The following is a 19303-nucleotide window of genomic DNA, read 5'->3' as shown; positions in this document are numbered from 1 at the left end:
TCCTTCTGTCCTTAGGCACCTGCTCAACTCTTGCCTGCCAGAGACACAGAATCTTCGATCTGGAATAGACTTATGAGAAACAGGCTAAGAACAGAAGGAGGAACTGATGATGAAAATGACAATACCTATCATTTATTGGGTACCTAGTTGTGCAAGATATTGTCCCACAGATTAGCCATTCTTTTTTTCATTCCCGCAGTAACTCTCTAAGACAGGCCATTAACTGTCTACTATTTCAGTTGAGGAAATAAGGACCCACAAGGTCAAATAAACTACCAAAGGCTACGCAGCTAAGAACCAGCATAACTGAGGCTCGAACCCAGGTCTGTCTTCTCCCCATCTGGCCGACTGAAGCCAGCATCGATGGATCCAGTAACCATCCTCTCGAGAGATGGCTTCTAATTTGTAATTCAAATGTAGTATTTTCCCTCGTTTTCACTTTGTATGATGAGCGGGGAAGTGGCGAAGGAATTTTCTTAAGTCAGGCTGAATTTAAGCTGTGGATGGTGAAGTGCAGGATAATTTCCTCGTTGGTATTTTAGAAGTTCTTCGTTTTAACCATCTGTTGCAGGCTGACAGATGGGTTGATATATGACAGAATAATGGGTCTTCAATTCTAGGAAGGCAGAAGGAATGCTTGAAAAATAGCAGCTCTTTTCATGAAACTAACTGTGCTAACACCGCTTGCTCACTTGCAAAAAAAAAAAAAAGAATGTTGGTGGGCGGGAAGTGTGAAATATAACCATAATCATTCCCCTAAACAGAAAGTTTCTCACAATTGCCGAAGGTCAAATCCAGTAAAATATACCTATTCTAAAATTATACTAAAGTTTTTAAATCCAGTTATTTGAAAGGGTATATGAGGGGATAGATTTAAAGAAAAATAATAAAAACAAACACCCCCAAACCCTTCTTCCATCCCTTTCTTCCAGTCATGTAATTTTTTATAGGCAGCCAGTGTTAGGAGTTTCTTATATCTTTGAAATAATTTACAAAACGTGAGATTTTTGAAATCCAAATGATTTCCACTCTGGGTGACTGCCAAGTGTGAAGTCTCTTCCCTTTCTTCTTGCATTCAGTGGGTATAGATGAGAAGTCACGCCAGACGTTTGGCTAGGCACAGGGACACAGGTGGCTAAGACTGTTCCATCCCCAAGGAACTTACATTCCAGTGAATGAGGTCAACATATGAACAGAATTTAAATAGCACATACTGTGTGCCTTCTGAGAATGTAGCAGTGACCAACGTATCCCAGGCAGAACTTCGTCTTCAAATGGCCTTTCGTGTCTTAACACAATTATCCCAGTTCTTTTCCGTCATGTATTGTAACCGGATGATATATTCACACACGCACACGCACATGCACACGCACAGGCACACTCCTGGTCGTTGCCAAATAGGTTTGAAGCTCTATCCGCAAAGAACCACTGACTCGAACTTTAGACTGTATTAAGAAAATACAAAGTTTTGGCCATATGAATTTAACCTCAGCAGAGTGAATCTATTTTTGAAAGAACATCAGAATACAGAGTGGGCGGGGGGGGCAGGGAAAGCAAGTCATTACAGCTGAATTCATTGTCAAATATCACTGACCATGACATAATCAGGCCATGTCTCTTGAAGGTTACATCATCTTTACCACCTTCATAAATGCAGCAATGAAGATACTCCAGTCTCCATGATTAACATTTGTATTTAATTTTAATCCTCACACCAATCCTGTAAGGCAGGCACTCCTATTCCATGTTACAGATGTCAACACTGAAGCCCAGAGAATTTCTAAGTCTGTGTATTATTTCCAGCCATGCATATCAGTTCTTCCATGTCCTATCTGGAGATAGCAGTAAGTGTAGAATAGTAAGTTAATAATAGGATTATGTTTTCAAAGGAGTATTTGACAGCCTGGGTTTATCTCCTCAGCAGTTCCTTCCCACTCTAATATTATGTAATTCCAGAGAAGCACTTTTTTTTTTCCAGTTTCAGGGAAGGTTATAGCAAGAGAGCACAGAGCAGGGTTCAAAAAGGAGGGGACTTGTTTCGGAAGGTGGCCCCTAAAAGGTCTGCTAGCATGTTCTGAGTCACAATTTCTCAGTGTAGCTTACTTGAAATGATTTCCTATAAAACGTATCCATTCTTAAATATAGCTTGGTGGTGGGGCAACTTAAATTTTTAGACAGTTTAAGAAATTACTTTGGACTGCCTGGTATTTTAACTATCCACGTCTCTACTGTTTGCCATTGTATGGAGGAAAAAAAGGAGTTGTGTGTCATCTGTTTTTTTAAAAGTGTGTGTGTGCTATCACATATATATGACTCCCAAGTCATATCTATCTGTCTGCCTATCTATCTGTTCACACATTGAAAGAACATTGTAGTCCAAGGTGCATGTGAGTGATGAAGTTCAAATCGGGCTGCTTTTGACTTCAAGCCTCCCACCGTATCTCCTATATACTACATTTCCTCCAGATGTTTCATCTATATGCTGCCTGACATCTGGTGTTTTCCAGATATGTTTGCTATGCCCAGATGTTTCATGTTAAGCAGACAAAGCCGGTTAATTGTTTAAACCTTAGTATTTTCATCTAGTTGCTTCAATGGCAGGCCCAAAAATATTTTAGAAATGCTAAATAATACATAAAAATAAAAAAGGTTGATAAGATGCTCAACAAGCATCTCTAAATTTCCAGACTTATCCTTGACTAACTCTACAAATATGATTTTTCCCAATTATTTTTAAGACATCTAAACTGGTTTCAGCAGTTGCCTCACCTCTGGTCTAAGACTTGGGCATCTTACTTGTTTCTGTACTTACTGGTAGATGTGTCAAAACCTGTATCCAACTATTTGGAAATGGTGTCATTCTCTACATAAGCTAGCAACTCACCTGGAAACAGTAGCATCCCTGGTTGTTTCCCTAGGCTTACAAACTTGTAGAGTACAAGGGTCCGGAAAGGCAGGAATACTCTTCTGCCAACATTTAGATATATAAGCAGATCCATCCTAGATCTTTTTACCCCTGGGTCTCACTCTGTTTATTGCTTGGCTTTCTTAGAGGGAGAGAATTACAGGTAAGCAAGTGCAGAAAGCTGATAGCCTCAGCAGACATGTGGGCCACCAAAATTCCCAATAAACAAGCTTCCCCGCCTCCCACTCAAACTTCCCTCTTGGTCCTGACCAATGTCAGAATGCATCCTTCTTGGGCATGGATTAAGCAGGTAGTAAAGAGAAGCCCAAAGCTCCCTCTACACACCAATTCATAGGCCTTCCAGATAAGTCATTTTGTAGTGTGTTTATTATTCAACACGAGTTGAATACACGAGAGCCATCCAAGGGACAAACCTAAAAGAATTCTGAATACAACCAGATCTGTGCAGCTTTCCCCGTCCCTCTAGACTGGCCAGTGACCCACACGCATTTTTTGTTTGTTTTAAAAACACCAAGTCCCTTTCCTGCAAAGCCATTATCACCATTTGCAATTACACATTCTTCTGTGGTTATGTGAGTCAGTTATTCTCCTCCAACAGGATGAATACTGGGGCCATGTCTGTTTTTATTAACTACTGTATTCCTAAGACCTGGCATCTAATCGGTTCTTACTAGAGTTTTGTTGAATAAATGAATGAACCACCTCATTTGACCATCAAAACCCACTGAATAATACTAATACACTTTTCTATACTGTTATATATTTAATTATTATGTATAGAATTTGCCTATATATGTGTTTGTGTGTATAAATTCATTGAGGACTTACTATGTGTCAAGCACTGAGCAAAGCATTTTATTGAATTAACTCATTTATCCTTAGCAAAAACCCTATGAAAATATATGTTATTATTGCCCCTTTTTACAGATGGGAAAACTGAGGCTTAAAGGGTCCCAGAGCTACTTAGAAAGAGTTGAGATTTGAACCCAGGGCTACCAGATTCCAAAGACTGTAGAGTGAACTACTAGGTTATTCTTTCCTAAAAACCTATATATAAGACCTACCTCACAAATTCTTGGTGAAGAAAGTAGAATAATGTATGTAAAGTTCTTAGCACAGTGCCTGGCTTATAGTAAACACTGAATCAATAGCAGCTACTACTAGTAATATTATTACTATTAATTTATTTTGAGCAGTTATTAATTTTCTTATATTCTTATGGACTTGTTTGGAAATGTTTGTGCTATTTGTAATGAAAGGTTTAGGCTGAATCGATTGGAATTCAGAGCAGGTTGTAAGGAATGTTTTTAACCTGTGATTTACAACAGCATTGCAGCAAGCCACTGAAGACCTTGCATCTACTCCAAGATCGCCAAACAGCCAAGAACACCTCCTTCTTGCACCCAGATTATGAAATCAGTTGTCTCTCACTGAGCTACAGGGAGAGATGCATAAAAAAATTTTTCTTTTCGTAAGAAAAGTTTAAAACAAGAAGAAGCAGGAGGCCTCAGTTCCACAGCTGAACAACCACAAATCAGTTGATAAAGTTCTCTGGGAACAGACTGAAAAAGTGCAGTGTGTCGATCATAATCAAATTTAACTTAAGAGAAAAAAAAATGAAATCCTACATTGATTCTCCAGTGTCAGCCAGATTCTTCACATGTGGAACCAGGTGACTGATTATTACTCAGCCCCTGTAACAGAACAACCCCATCCACTGCAGCTTTCTTTCTGCAAGATCCTGATTAGCTGAAAGTGTATCTCGCAGTAATAACATAAAACAGCCCAGACAGTACAGAAAGGGCAAAGATGTAAACCACCTGAGGGCCGAGAACAGTTCTTTGGCCAGTGTTTGCCAGCCCCTCCGCCATTTTTAGAACAGTACCCAGCCCAGAGTGGGAAAATAATCAATAATGAACATATGATTGGGAAAAGGGACAAGTAAAATGATGGACAAATGAACGAATCCATGGGATTTGGAGTCAGATCTGAGTTTGGTGCCCAATTCCTCTAATCACTTACCTTCTCTAAGCCCTCCTCCTTCATCTGTAAAATAGAAAAACTAACGCTACTCTATAGGGTTGTGGTTAGGCTGAACTGAGGCTAAACGTGTAAAGCACATCAACCTCAGGCCTGACACACGGTGTGCCCCCCATCAAAGCTGGTTTGGAATATAATGAGGTTCACCTTCTGATGAGAGACACAGACTTTGAAGCCCTGCAAACCTTGGTCGCAAACAAAGCTCAGCAACTTAGTGACTCTCAGACGAGCTCCAGCAACTCACTTGATCTTTCTGAACATTGATTTTCTCATCTGTAAAGTGGGGTCAATAATAGCCACTTCAGAGTGTTATTATGAGACTTAAATGAGTGATACATGAAATACACCGTGTCTGGTATGTAGTAACTTCTCTGTAAATGACAGCCATAAGTATGAATATTGCAACTTAATTTTTATCGTAAGTCAGTAAAATCATGGGCCTCTAAAAGCAACAGAGCGCTTTTATAATACATTAAAAACACAGATTCTGATATATGTATATGTGTAACTGATTCACTTTGCTGTACACCTGAAACTAACACAGCATTGTAAATCAACTGTCCTCCAATAAATATTTTAGAAAAAAAACAGATTCTGGAGCCGAACTCCCTGGGTCCGAATCCTGGCTCTGCATCTTTCAAGCTGGGTTTAAGTAATTTATCCCACCTGTAAAATGGGACTCCATCTTTCATCCCATTTCACCAGTCACCATCCTGGCACATGTGTTGAGAATAGAGGGGTCAAGTCAGACTTTCCCCCTACATCTAGGCTGAAATGTAGCTCGCACTTAGTGGAGCTGTTTCTGTGGGCCCACCTCTTCCCTTGGCTGTCAGTACCAAAAACCCAAGCGTCCCTTTGGTCATTGATCTGCCTTCAGTCCTCCACCAGACCACTGGGGCAATGGATTGTGCCATCCTATCAACCTACGTAAGAAATCCTATAGGCCAGGACAGATGCAAGAGGCGTGCTGGCCTTGTAAAAGCTAAGCTGAAAGATGGCTACCAGGGCCATCTCAGACTCAAGTACCAAGAAAAATTGTGACATCAGTGACCCAAAACAAGACAAAGGGCATCACCTTCAGTGGACCCTCAACAAGTGCTTCCACTTGTTAATTGTGGATTGAAGTTATGCTGTCCCACAGCACATGTCACTGTTGAACGCTTGAAATGTAGCTAATACCAAATTAAGATGTGCTGTAGGGTATAAATTACACCAGGTTTTAAAGACTTAATACCAAAAAAAGTAAAATGTCTTATTTATAATTTTATAATGTATGAAATGATAATATTTTTATATATTGAGCTGTATTATATAAATACATATAATGTATTAATATGATTAATTGCACCAATCTCTTTTAGCTTTTTTTTAATGTGTTTACTATAAAACTGAAAATTACATACGTGACTCGCATCTCTGGCTCCCATTCTATGCCTATGAGATAGCACTGGGTTAGAGTCTCCGTGTTCCCAGCCCAGGATGTGGCCATGCAGATCTTTCCAAACCTCAGACATTCTCTGCCCTGCTCCTGTCATGTGGGCCAGAAATTATTTACTGTTGTTCTTTAAATTATTTGGTAACTTCAATAAAATTTAGTTTTTAAGAAACTCCTGTACCACTCCTGGATACAGAAATCCAGCATTATTTGACATAATTAGAAGATAAACATAGAAATGAATCATTGGAAAATAAAGAGTACTGTATTCCAGCCAGGTACCATTGTTTTCCTGAAGGCTCTGAGCCTGGGGCCAATTTTCTTTGATAGGTAGGTATTAAATATTTGTTAAATAGGTGTTAGAGACATATTAACATCCAGCTGAGACTTTCTCCTTTACTACTCAGATTACAAGAGAATCGTGAAGGAGAAAGCATTTCTTCCTGTGTAGCTCAGTGTTATTTATTGCTATGTCTGTGTCTCCACAATTAGGTAGCCCAAATTTCAGAACACCTGGGCATAATGGAAAACCACTCATTAAACATGGAGCCCAATGTCCTGAATTCAAATCTCTGTTGCTTATGACAACTTGGACACATCGTTTAACTTCCCTGAATCTGTAGAATGGGTATAATCGTCTTCACCCTCATGCAGTTATTGTGAAGATCAAATGATCTTCTGCCACAGTGTGTTAAAAACTAGACATTCTCTAGAAGTCAGATGTCACTTTTATTAGTGTTCCAAATGAAATAATGAAATAAATCTGTGAGTGGACCCAGAAAGTTATCCCATCCAGCCACTGCTTCGCGATACTCTCTTCGAAAAATCCAAAGCTCTTCTGTGAGCTGAGCTTCTATCTTGCTGTTTGATTTCTGTGTTTCCTGATTTACAGCTTCATTCTGGTATTCCTGAAAGCTGACTTAGCAAAGTGAATCCAGCTACACTGAGGGTGAGGGTGAGCTCATGATACGGCACAGTTGTCAAGCCAGGCACTAGTTATAAGGAAAGTATTTGACCTGTGTTTCAGTTTCCTCCCAGGAAAAGCAGGGCTAACCTGAGTACCTCGCTGTAAGGCTAATGATGTCTGTAAATGGTTAGCAGAGTGCCTGGCATATAGAAAGCACTCTAAATGTGACAGCACATTTAATGTGACAGCAGCTGTTTCCTAAGACAGCCACTAGTTTGGGACAGCTTTTGATGGACGCTCTGCCCTGTCCACCATGTTCTATGTCCAAGAGGTGACTTGCATGGATCACATGGGGTTCCAATTGGGTTTGGCCAATGGGAGGGAAACCGTGGGTTAGATCCATTTCACCTGCCTTCCTTAATCAAGGTTGTTTTAAGACTTGCCTGTCCTCCAGGCAGAAGGAACTTGGAGTCAGCTGTGTCTAGTTCCAGATGAGCTGGTCAAGACAGGATGGGACCAACAACACTTCAACTGGGCATGCGCCAGTGTCCTCTAGGTGACCTTTTGACGTCAGAGGGTCGAAAACGCCACGTGCAGAGGGAAGCCGTGGGTTAGATCCATTTCACCTGCCTTCCTTAATCAAGGTTCTTTTAAGACTTGCCTGTCCTCCAGGCAGAAGGAACTTGGAGTCAGCTGTGTCTAGTTCCAGATGAGCTGGTCCAGACAGGATGGGACCAACAACACTTCAACTGGGCATGCGCCAGTGTCCTCTAGGTGACCTTTTGACGTCAGAGGGTCGAAAACGCCACGTGCAGAGGCTTGTAGCCTCGTTACGCCTGCGCAGAATGAGGGTTCCTGCGCCTTTTTCCAATCACCTTTCCCCACGCCCCGCACGCCTCTGCCCGCCCTGCTGCTTTATTCCTCATCCCATAAATACCCCACCACCCACCAGCCCTTCGCCTTCGGGGCGGGGGGTGAGTGTGAGGTTTGTTCTCCCATCCCTGCGCTTGGCTCTATTGCGGGGAAAAAAAATCTTTTCTTTGCTGCAGTCCTAGGCCTGTCGGGGTTTTGATTTGCTGAGCATCGGGCAAAATGAATCTGGTTTGGGCTTCCCTGGTGGCGCGGTGGTTGAGAGCCCGCCTGCCGATGCAGGGGACACGGGTTCGTGCCCCGGTCCGGGAGGATCCCACATGCCGCGGAGCGGCTGGGCCCGTGAGCCATGGCCGCAAGAACCTGGTTTGGTAGATTAAAGAATGGGAGGAAAGTGGGGGGTCAGGGCTTTGCTCCCACATCTCTCCCTGAATGTAGCTTCAAACTTTGGCTTATAGCAAAAGCCCCAAAAAAAGCTGAGGCTAATTTATACTCTAGCTAGAATTTTGACATAGTTGCCAAATTGTCACACTTTGCTCAGGTATAGAAAACTTGGCTTGAGGCTGCTTTCTGAAACCTTTGATGCTAAAACTCTGAATTCTAATGACATTTATTATTTGGTCTAATTATAAATCCTGGTGCTACTGTAAGGACAAATAGGGCCAACTGAAGTTCTGTCTGGGCGAGCCATTGATATAATCAATCAGTGCCTTGATCACATTGCCATGCTGTTTTTATTTGGTCTAATTATAAAATATGTTTTAAAATATACACGTTTATATAAAACAAAAGTCATGTTTAATCCTACCATTACCACCTGGTAAACTCCTATACAGAAATTTATAGAACCCAGTTGGGACCATTTTGTGTACTCATTTATTCTTTCATTTATTTTCTCAACAAATGTTGCTGGCACCTCTTCTGCCAATACCCAACAGTAAGCAAAAGAGACAAAGGCCCTACCCTCATGGAGCTGACGTCTTACTGGGGAAAAGAGGCAAACATACACATTTTCACTCCTCACCAGCATCCAATGAGACAGATACTGTTATTATCCCAATTGACAGAGGGTTAAATTGAGGCTTCAAGTATTAATAGTTTAGCAAAGTGCCTAAGGACACAGAGCTAGTAAGCAGCAAAGTCAGCATTCAACCCCAGGCCTATAGATGACAGACTGAGCTTTTAACTCATATGAGATACCTTAGTACAGTATACCATCCCTCTATATAAAATGGCACTAGGGGGGAAAAGGGTTGCATTAGCTCCCCAAAATAACATGTTTACTCCAAGGACATAGAACCTGACTTCAGCCATAAAGTTTGTTTATGGAAAGTGATTCATTTCTATTGTGTCATGTTTAACTTAAGCAGGACCTCAATCTTTTTAACTTTCTTAATGTACTTGTTTTAAATACAAACATGAATGTTCCTTAAAGCAGACATGGAAAGCAGTATAGAATAGTCAAGCTCACTGGTCCTGGAAGCATACGGCCAGGCGTAGAATCCTGCCCCCCCCACACACTTATTAACTCATGACTGAGAATCTTTTTTAACCTCTTTGTGCCTCGGTTTCCTCAACTGTAAAATGGGGACAGGATTCGCATCTATTTCATAGTGCTGCTGTTAGGATTAAATGAATTAATACATGTAAACTTGGAATAATACTTCACATAATAAGTGCTCAGTAAAAGTTATTATTACCATTGTGATTTTAATAAGTCTTTTCTAGAAATATAAATACAGTATCACAAAACTTTCTTTTATTCGTTTCTCAACATGGTTCCAATGCTATGGGGTCTTGGAATTTTTCAAAAGGCAAACCAAAGAGTTGTATAAACGAATCAATTTGTCTCTAGAACTCACTTTTCTCTTCCTGTTTTATCTTTCTGTTTGTCTCTGTAGGACTTCATCGTCACTGTAGTCTTTTCTTTCCTGTGGTTGGTGGGTTCGTCAGCTTGGGCAAAAGGGCTGTCTGATGTCAAGGTTGCTACGGATCCCAAAGAAGTATTGTTACTGATGTCAGCTTGCAAACAGCCGTCCAACAAATGCATGGCTGTCCACAGCCCTGTGATGTCCAGCCTAAACACTTCTGTGGTATGTTTCCCTCTATGCTTTACCTCCCAAATCTTTGTTTGCCAGTCACAGGAATCAGAAAAACATCTCAGGAGTCTTCTGGGGAATTTTTGCCTCTGAAATGAGTCCAGTCTAAAAGGTGATAGTTCACCACAGGCAAGATGATCCTTTAGCCTTCCAGTTTTCTACCCATAGACTTTAATGCTGCCAATTACAGAGTTCTTAATAAGAGCCCAGCAGGTACTGGCAGCTGTTGCTTGGATGACAGTCAAGTCAGAATTCTAAGCCAGAAGCAGATATAAAATCTGAACTTTAAGTCTGAAGTCTGCCGGAAGTTAAAAGGAATATTTGATGGCATAGAGGTTTCCTGGGAAGAAAACACTGTTCCAGCCACACATAGTTAGAATACACCCAGTTGATTGTCTAGAGAAAAATACGCAGACCCAGTAGGGTACAGATAGAAATGCAAAGTATAAAAAATACCTATAATAGTTATGGTAATTTTTTAAATCTTCTCCATGCTTCTGGTTTAGTTGCTTGATAACTTTGGAAAAGCCGAACTGTATTAGTTGAACAGTCAAATATTATCATCAAGTGTATGGCTCTTACAGGGAGACAGAACACCTGACAGATAGCAGGACCACTAAATTGGATTCTTATTTTATGAGTGTAAGAACTTGTGTTACTCCCAAGAAAGAAACTGTATCTGAGAAACAGAAGCTATAGTAGCAGCAAAAAGCAGTAGTTATCGAATAATAGAGGGCTCAGTGTTTGATAAAGGATCGACATTCTTTAGCCACCCTTAAAAATTAATTACCTGGGCTTCCGTGGTGGCGCAGTGGTTGGGAGTCCGCCTGCCGATGCAGGGGACACGGGTTCGTGCCCCGGTCCGGGAGGATCCCACATGCCGCGGGGCGGCTGGGCCCGTGAGCCATGGCCGCTGAGCCTGCGCGTCCGGAGCCTATGCTCCGCAACGGGAGAGGCCGCAGCAGTGAGAGGCCCGCGTACCGCAAAAAAAAAATTAATTATCTTTGCTTCAGGGTTAACTTATGTTTCTGCAGCTTTCTGGAATTTAATCTGAGAAGGCATTTAAGAAGGGAAAAAGTGTGGCTAATCAGCTGCTGGTGATTTGACTGTGAATCTTGCCTTAGTAATAAGATAGGAAACATTGAAATAAACTATATATTAGGGTCTCACAGTAATTTTTATTTACTTCTGACCACAGCTATGGATGAATACTTTGAGGTGTACATTAAAATACATTCTATTACTTCTGTAGTTTGTTTACAGGCAGTGCTTAATAAAAGTTATTATAACCCTGATCTCAAAATCTAAGAGAACAAAGATGAAATCATTCAGTGTGTTTGTTAGTCCTTCTAGTAAATTATGACATCCTGCACAGTCCATTTAATTCTGCTTCTGAGGTCTCTAATAACTTTAGACTAGGAGATGCAAATTTTGAATGAGAAACAATGTGACGTGTGTCTTAAATATCAAAAGAAGAATGGATGGAAAGCAAATCACGTCGTGTGTGGAAGGGCAGGTCTGGTGCTGTTATCGTTCTGGATCTGTGTTTGTGTGCTCCAGTTCCTAGTGGCAGAAAACTCCATTTAAACTGGCTAAAGCAAAACAGCCTTCGTATCCCTAAAATCCATTCTTTGTATCACACTGCTGGTACCAATGTCTATATGGGGTATAATGGTTGGGTCACAAGTAACAGAAACGGACAAACCATCCATAGTTTCTACTTCTGTTCCTCCAGCTTCACGGAAGCAATGCTGGTACATGTCCTCAGATAATCTCGATGTCTTCTCTCCATTCTTTCTCATGTTATGTACTGTGTTTTTCAGTCTCTCTTTCTGTTGTCCCACATCTAGGCTAGAATCAAAACCCCTACTCTGATTTCAGTTGCAACAAAATGGCAAGAACAAATTCGAGGGCTCATGTGCCCCTAAAATGTGCCAGGCAAGAGATCTGTGGTACCTCTGTGATGACGACAAAGACATCACCGCTCCTTAAATAGGCCTATGGCAATGCCTTGTTTATGTACTTACTTTTAAGTTGCATTTCCCTAATTTCTGGGCTCTTCTCGAGCACCCCTTTTTTAGAAACGAAGTAGCATCAGGGGAAAGGGAGGGACCAAGGAATAGAAAACAGGTAAAATTATAGTCCTGGGCAGAGCCATCCCTTCATATCTGAAAAGATTCCAAGATCATTTTTTCTACTCATATATCAACCTATACTTACAGAGGTGTAATTTAATCAAGCTCTCCGCTTTGATGGAAAATATCCTATGTACACATGGTTAAAACGTCCTATATGTAAATTAGAGTTGTGTCAGTGATTACCTAATTCATTTTGATCATGCAACTATTATACTGTAAGTACCTTATCTGTGTTTTGTATCTCCCTCAGCAAGGAGCCTAGAGCATGGCACAAAATTATGTTAAAGAAATCTCAGTTAAGGTTAAAGGAAGAAAAAAGGATGGGATGGGGAGAGAGAAGAAGGAAGGGAGGGAGGGAGGGAGGTCTGGATGACCCAGTCTTCAATGAGATTGGTTAACCACCTAGATGCTCAGTTTTGGCTCTTGACACCTGAAGAATATGGCCTCAAAGCCCTGCTTCAGTTTATGCCTCAGCAAAAGAGTCAACTGAATACAGTTCATGGAAATATTTTAGAAGGTGATTCATAGCATAGCTTAGCAATCAGTAAGCATTTACTAACGTGTCCAGCACTGTCTAGCTGCTTCACACACATCCTCTTTAATCCTCACAACTAGCCCCCAAGGAAGGAATAATTGTCTTCATTTCATAGAATTTTAAAAATGCTGATGTTCAGAGGCTAACTGCCTTTGTCCAGAATCATAAAGCAAAAATTGCAGAGCCCAGGCCACTCGAATTCCAAAGCCAGAGGGGATGGCTCCAAGACTGAGATTCAGGTAGTGTGTCCTGATCCACTTGCTGCTAAAATTTTGAAGCTTGGAGCCCGTGTTTCAAGCCCCCGAAGTCCCTCATCTTGACTATCTAGCCTGCCACTCCCACCCCCAGGGCACTCTGAAGCATCCCACCATCCAACAAATAAGGGATAAATTATTTTGACACTGCAAGGGACTTCTAGAAGCCTACTCCAGAGCTATGGCCTCTGCCCAAGTCCATTTTGTTTGGTCAGCATCGTGCTGGAGTGGCTATTAAATATACTTTAATATCATCACAGCTTTGTGTCACACTATCATTGCCTGTCTCCAAAAGGGGGCTGTTAAAACTGACTGCCTTGGGCTTCCCTGGTGGCGCAGTGGTTGCGCGTCCGCCTGCCGATGCAGGGGAACCGGGTTCGCGCCCCGGTCTGGGAGGATCCCGCGTGCCGCGGAGCGGCTGGGCCCGTGAGCCGTGGCCGCTGAGCCTGCGCGTCCGGAGGCTGTGCTCCCCAACGGGAGAGGCCGCAGCAGGGGGAGGCCCGCATACCACAAAAAAAAAAAAAAAAAAAATCCTGACTGCCTTGCTTAATTCCCCGTCAACCAGTCCGCCTTGGAAGAGGCTGCAGAGCAACCGTTCTGTTTGGGCCTCTTACAGAAGCAACCAGTTCTGCTTCCATCAAACACTCAGGCCCCAGGGAAGTGACACCCGGTCCTCTGGCTCACCGAGGACACCCTTCTGGAGAGTGAGAGGAGTTTCCATAGGAAAGTCTCACATTCAGTTCTTGAGAAAACATTTTCATACCTCTCTGCAACCTGAACTTTATTCAGAGTGTGGTTTGGGCATTCACTTCTGACTGTGAGAGGCACAGAAAGTACAATTATTCAAAGAAGCACAACCTCTGTGTACACTACCATGCGTGTGCTTGTCTGCATTCCACCTGTACCATTGCTTACTCCATACTTTTTAGGTTGACTCATTTTATTTATATCATTTCAATAAATGGAAAAGTAGTAACTCTAGCATTAAAGTGAAGGTAACCTTATAAATTAATGCACCATCATTAAAATGAAAATACTCAACCCTGTGTCCCCTGAAGATACCTTACACACCGTGAGGATTACCTCATCTGGGGAGGTAGTGATGGATTAGGTAGGCGCTCTGTCTGTGGAGTTATGGAACAGGGCTTGTCCCAGGTCTACTACTAACCATGCCATGTGACCTTGAATAAGATCCTTATCTTTGCTGAACCTCAGTTTTCACATCTTTAATATGGGTGTAATAATAGCACCTTCTTTGCCTAAATGAATGGATATACATAAAGCCTTTTATGCAGTGCCTAACATGTATTGTAGCAAGCCTTCATGAAAGGTCAGATATTCTAAATGAAACAGTGACTCCAAATGTGAAATTGGAAGAGGCCTCCACATTGAGGTGAAAAGTGACCTTTTGTGTTGTGAAGGATTTTTCTGAAACTTAGATTTTGCTGGGGTTTCTGTCCAGTCTATCAACTCACTTGCTTTGATCCTCCTTCAGGTCTTTGGATTCTTGAACTTTATCCTCTGGGCTGGAAACATCTGGTTTGTTTTCAAGGAGACCGGCTGGCATTCCTCGAGCCAGAGATATCTTTCAGACCCAGTGGAGAGACACTCCAGTAGCTATAACCAAGGCGGGTACAACCAAGACAGCTATGGATCAAGCAGTGGGTACAACCAGCAGGCGAGTTTGGGGCCATCCTCGGATGAGTTTGGCCAACAGCCCGGTGGCCCTGCTTCTTTTACCAATCAGATTTAACAGGGTAGTGTTGGCATTCTTCCAAAGACAGCCTCACCACCTTCCATGTCAGTGGCAGGAGAATTTTTTAAGAGTTTCAATCAGTTATTAATTCAGGGAGTGTTGAATGTAAATAAGAGATCGTAGACCCCATTAAAGCAGAAAGGCCTGGGTCATGGTGAATGGTACTTAGAGATGAGATGACATGGAGATACATGATTCATTAAGATGGCTAATTGGAGAATACCTGGTTGTGTACACAGATACTTTTATGGTCGTTTTGTATGCGTGTTGAGATAGTAGAAGCATTTTGTAGCTTAAAGTCTCTGGTATGTAATATGCATAAAGTAAATTAAACAGCATTGAGTTTTCTTACGGTTTTTGATGTGAAAGGCATTTTAATGATTTCTCTAATACTGTTTGGTGCATCACAACGTGCATGTATTATTATTTTTTAGTTGCAGACCCTGTAGAATTGTGAGTCTCTAAGTATTGGTTTCAGACAATTACTCTGTATTTTTTTTTTATTTGATGAATCAGTGCTCACATGATTTAGTGCATGAATAAGCATTTTCTCACAAAATGAACATTTGAACTGTATTTATGAAAATTTTCCAGTTTGTACCACGAATTTGTTAAATGGACGTTTAAAGAAATACATTCACTACTTTGTATACTTGCAAATTTGTCTCTCTGGCTTTATCCAATTCTGAATGCACTGTAACTAAGGTTTGGGGTTTTTGTTTTTCCCTGATTAGTAGATATTCAGTGTTGTAGACGGAAATTGCCCAATATTTATTCTATTTAGTTAGCTAAATATTTACATTCTTGTAACTTTCTATGGTGTTTTGTGGCTTTTATTCTATGGACCATGAACAATGGGCCCAATAACTATGAGTGTGGATCGAGTTTTGTTTCCTTAGAATAATGGAGATGTAGGTATCAGACACCATAGTCAAGATATTGTGCTAACATTGTTAATTTATGAAGGATAGTCTGTGGAACCTACACTACCAGCTAAACTTTTAAATCCTGTTTATTTGTAAAGTTAATACGTCCTAGATCCAGTTATTAAAAATTCTCAAGTTTCGGCTCAACTTACAAAGTCTGATTTGAATGTTACCCATAAATTAAAAATGACTTCCTCTCTGTCTTCTCATTAAATATTCCCCAGAATGTATTCATTATCAAGAAAATGTTAATCTTCACCCCTTTGTTTTAACTCAATTGAAATGCCAGGGCCCAACAGTGAGAACAAGCTGAGCATCTGTATTTCCAGATAAAAGTCGTTATCGATGTATAAACTCATTGTGTGATCTGTGATGTTGGAAACATTTTAGCCCAAAACGGCTGTGTGTCTTAGATGATATGTATAAACTATTTCTGGATCCTGTTGGATAAATCTGTATTGTGATATCTCTTTGACCTTAATAAAGTTATTGCATACAGTGCTGGCTGGATAATGGAGAATTACAGCAATAGAACCTGGTGAGCTTGAACAATGAGAGAACAAAGGATAAGTGCACAGTCTTTCCAGTCTCTCACCCTGACCTTGCTTTATGAGCCCAGGGCTGTTCATTCGTTGATTCCTTCATTCCAGGACCTCCTGTATACCCACTGCTCTGCCAGGCACTGGGGACACGATAGCGAAAGCAGAAACACGCCCCCACCTCAGGAAGCTTACATTCTATTGAGGAGACAGACAGTAAAATAATCATACCCCAGTTACACTGTGTGCAGCAAAGACACAGGATTCCATGAGAATGCTTATCAGGGGACTCGGGCTGCTTAGGGGAAAGTCAAGGAGCTTGAATGTGCCTCAAGACAGCGCAGAATTTCACAAGGACAAGGTGGAAGGGAGAGTATCCCAGGCAGAGAGGAGGCTTGCAAAGCTCTCAGATGGCAGGAGACAGGATGGATATGTAGCGCATAATGTGTGAGGGGGGTTTGAGAGAGGTGTCTCTGCTGACTGGGGGTGAGAGGGGAGTCCCGCTTGGGCAACACAATCAAGAATTCTGTCTTTATCCTATAGAAGCTAAGGGAAAGCACTGAAGGATTTAAGCAGAGGAGGGACGTGATAAGATCAGCATTTTGACAAGATCTTGGTGGGTGCAGGATAGAGTGGAGGACATCCTGGGGATAGGAAATAGCCTTGACCTAACACCCATTAGGCGGTGGGCTGGGAGTGGGAGAAAGGGGGCAGGCATGAGTTCTCCCCACATCCACCTCTGACTTCCCGGGATAGCGGCTGGATTGGACTGCTTTCTTCAGCACCGTCCAGGGCACAGAGTGGCCTCTGATTCTTATGCTGTCGTGAATTCTCCAAAGTGGAGAAATCCTCAGAATCAGCAGTTCTTTTTACCAACCTTAAGAGTCCCAAAATACATCGGGGCTCTGTCATGGGAAGCACTATCTGCCCTGGTCCAGATAGAGACATGCTTCCAGAGTCCACTGCAGATTTGCAGTAAAATGCTGCTGTAGTCCAACGGGGATTTCGTTAAGCTGGTTTTATTCCTTCTGGTTTCAAGAAAAGGACAGTAGATCTGGCCTTTTGAAAAGGAGAGTAATCAGCGTGGTAGGAGACCTCGGGTCTATGTTTCCAGGAGACCTCATTTGGCATCGAAGCCTCTCTGCTCACTAGCTGTATTTCAGGATGTGACTTCACCTCCTGAGCCTTCATTTCCTCGGAGGAGCTAAAGCATCCAAATAAAAAGAGTGGGCTCTGAGATCCCACCGCCTGGGGTAGAATCCCTGTGCTGCCATCTACTTGCCTGTCCTTTGTCTTCCTCCGCGCCTTCTCCAAAGCCCAGGGACCTCTCTGGAGCCACAACCTGAAGGCAGGTGCACCCTGGAACGCAGGGGAGTTTACACCCTAGGGACCACCTTCAATCACTGGGGATTGTGGGCAGGTCAGTAAATGCCTTTGCAAGATGCTAAACTCATTCATTCAGTTCCCCTGTCTCTACAACGAAGATAAGCTCTGCCTCATAGGGTTGGTATCAGGATGAAAAAGGTAAGCCGTGTAAAGACATCACAGCAGCCTCTGGCCTACGGCAGGCACATTCTCAGTCTGGGTTCTAGGTGATTCTGGGATGCAGGACTGACAAGGGGGGAGAGTGAGACAGGAAAGGAGGAAAATCCATCCGTTAAAAGAGCACATTAGTTGTTGCTGGTAAGAGCAATAGTAGCTCAGTTCCGTCAGGATCTCTGACTAGCGTTCAGAATGGCTCCAGCAATTTTCAAGCAAGGGACAAGAGTGGGAATATTTATCTACCAACCTCTATTCCCCCCAACTGGTTGAGAGTTGTCCAAAGGCCTGATAACTTTTCCACATTTCCAGGTTGCACTTGCCTATAGACTGAGCCGGCTCTTGTGACCTTGAGTCCTAACAACTATTAGGCAGCATGCTGGCAGAGAGGGAGGAGGGGAACTGACATGCGTGCTATCACCGCCCTCCCCTTCCCCGTTTACCCCATTCCTGGGGACAGTAGCCTTGAGGAAGGATAAGGAGGGAGCCACAGAAGGTGCAAGGTCACTGTCAACGTGAGCAGGAACTACCCCTCACAACTGCGGCTGACGTTAGAGACTGGCCAAGAGAAAACAACACAGAGCATCAAAATCACCTGCTACAGTGATCAGTGATCGATGAATGTTACTATTATTGCTCAGAATGTAAGATGGGACTGCAGATAATCCTGCTTCATAGGGTAATGACAAGAACCGACCTGGTGGTGTGCGGGAAAGGTTGAACTGTACAGCACTCTACAAATATTAGTTGTCTATTGAATGTCTACTTCACACTTATATAAGCCTGAGATTTTATAAGTCAAAGACTTCTAATCATAGTGAGGTGAGCAAAATACAGCTCCTGGCATCTTGGAGCTCACACTCAAGATTGAAAGGCTCAAATAATGGACAAGTAATGCCAGGAAAAATACTAGAACTTGTCCCTTTCCTAAGAGATTTTTTTTTCCCATTAACTCCCAGTCTACCCAGCGTATAAATAAGACTTTAATTTCAATCTGCCTTGTGATTTTTATCTGGCTGTCCAAAGATAAGAATTTTTAATAACAACTATCAAGTAACAACTAACATTTATTGAGCACGTACAGTGTGCCAGCCCCTGAGCTAAGCATTTTGCATTTAACCACAACAGCACTATGAGGTAGATGCTAGCAGTTACTCCCATGTATCAGGTTAGAAAACCAAAGGTCAGGGAAGTTAGACAACAACAAAATCCTTGTGAGTACCTTCACTAATAAAAATCATTCTTAATTGCTACTATCTACTGAGCATCTAGTCCACACAGAGAACAATGCCACACACTTTTATCTCCACGTTCCTATTTAATGCAAGGTCAAGTACTA

The 19303-nt window shown here is 42.1% G+C and overlaps 1 protein-coding gene across 1 annotated transcript in view; it reads left to right on the top strand.

Moving 5' to 3' along the window:
• Window positions 1-16384, top strand: part of SYNPR (synaptoporin) — a 310932-nt gene extending 294548 nt beyond the window's left edge. Inside the window, exons 5-6 of the mRNA XM_024124142.2 lie at window positions 10080-10271; window positions 14700-16384. Coding sequence (XP_023979910.1) covers window positions 10080-10271; window positions 14700-14957 — 450 coding nt within the window. The 3' untranslated portion in view covers window positions 14958-16384. The remainder of the gene's footprint in view (window positions 1-10079; window positions 10272-14699) is intronic.
• The last annotated feature ends 2919 nt before the right edge of the window (window positions 16385-19303 follow it).

The sequence above is a fragment of the Physeter macrocephalus genome, chromosome 18, assembly GCF_002837175.3.
Source record: "Physeter macrocephalus isolate SW-GA chromosome 18, ASM283717v5, whole genome shotgun sequence".
Taxonomy (NCBI): domain Eukaryota; kingdom Metazoa; phylum Chordata; class Mammalia; order Artiodactyla; family Physeteridae; genus Physeter; species Physeter macrocephalus.
The sequence above is the reverse complement of the archived record's forward strand: the minus strand, read 5'-3'. Positions and strand labels throughout refer to the sequence as shown.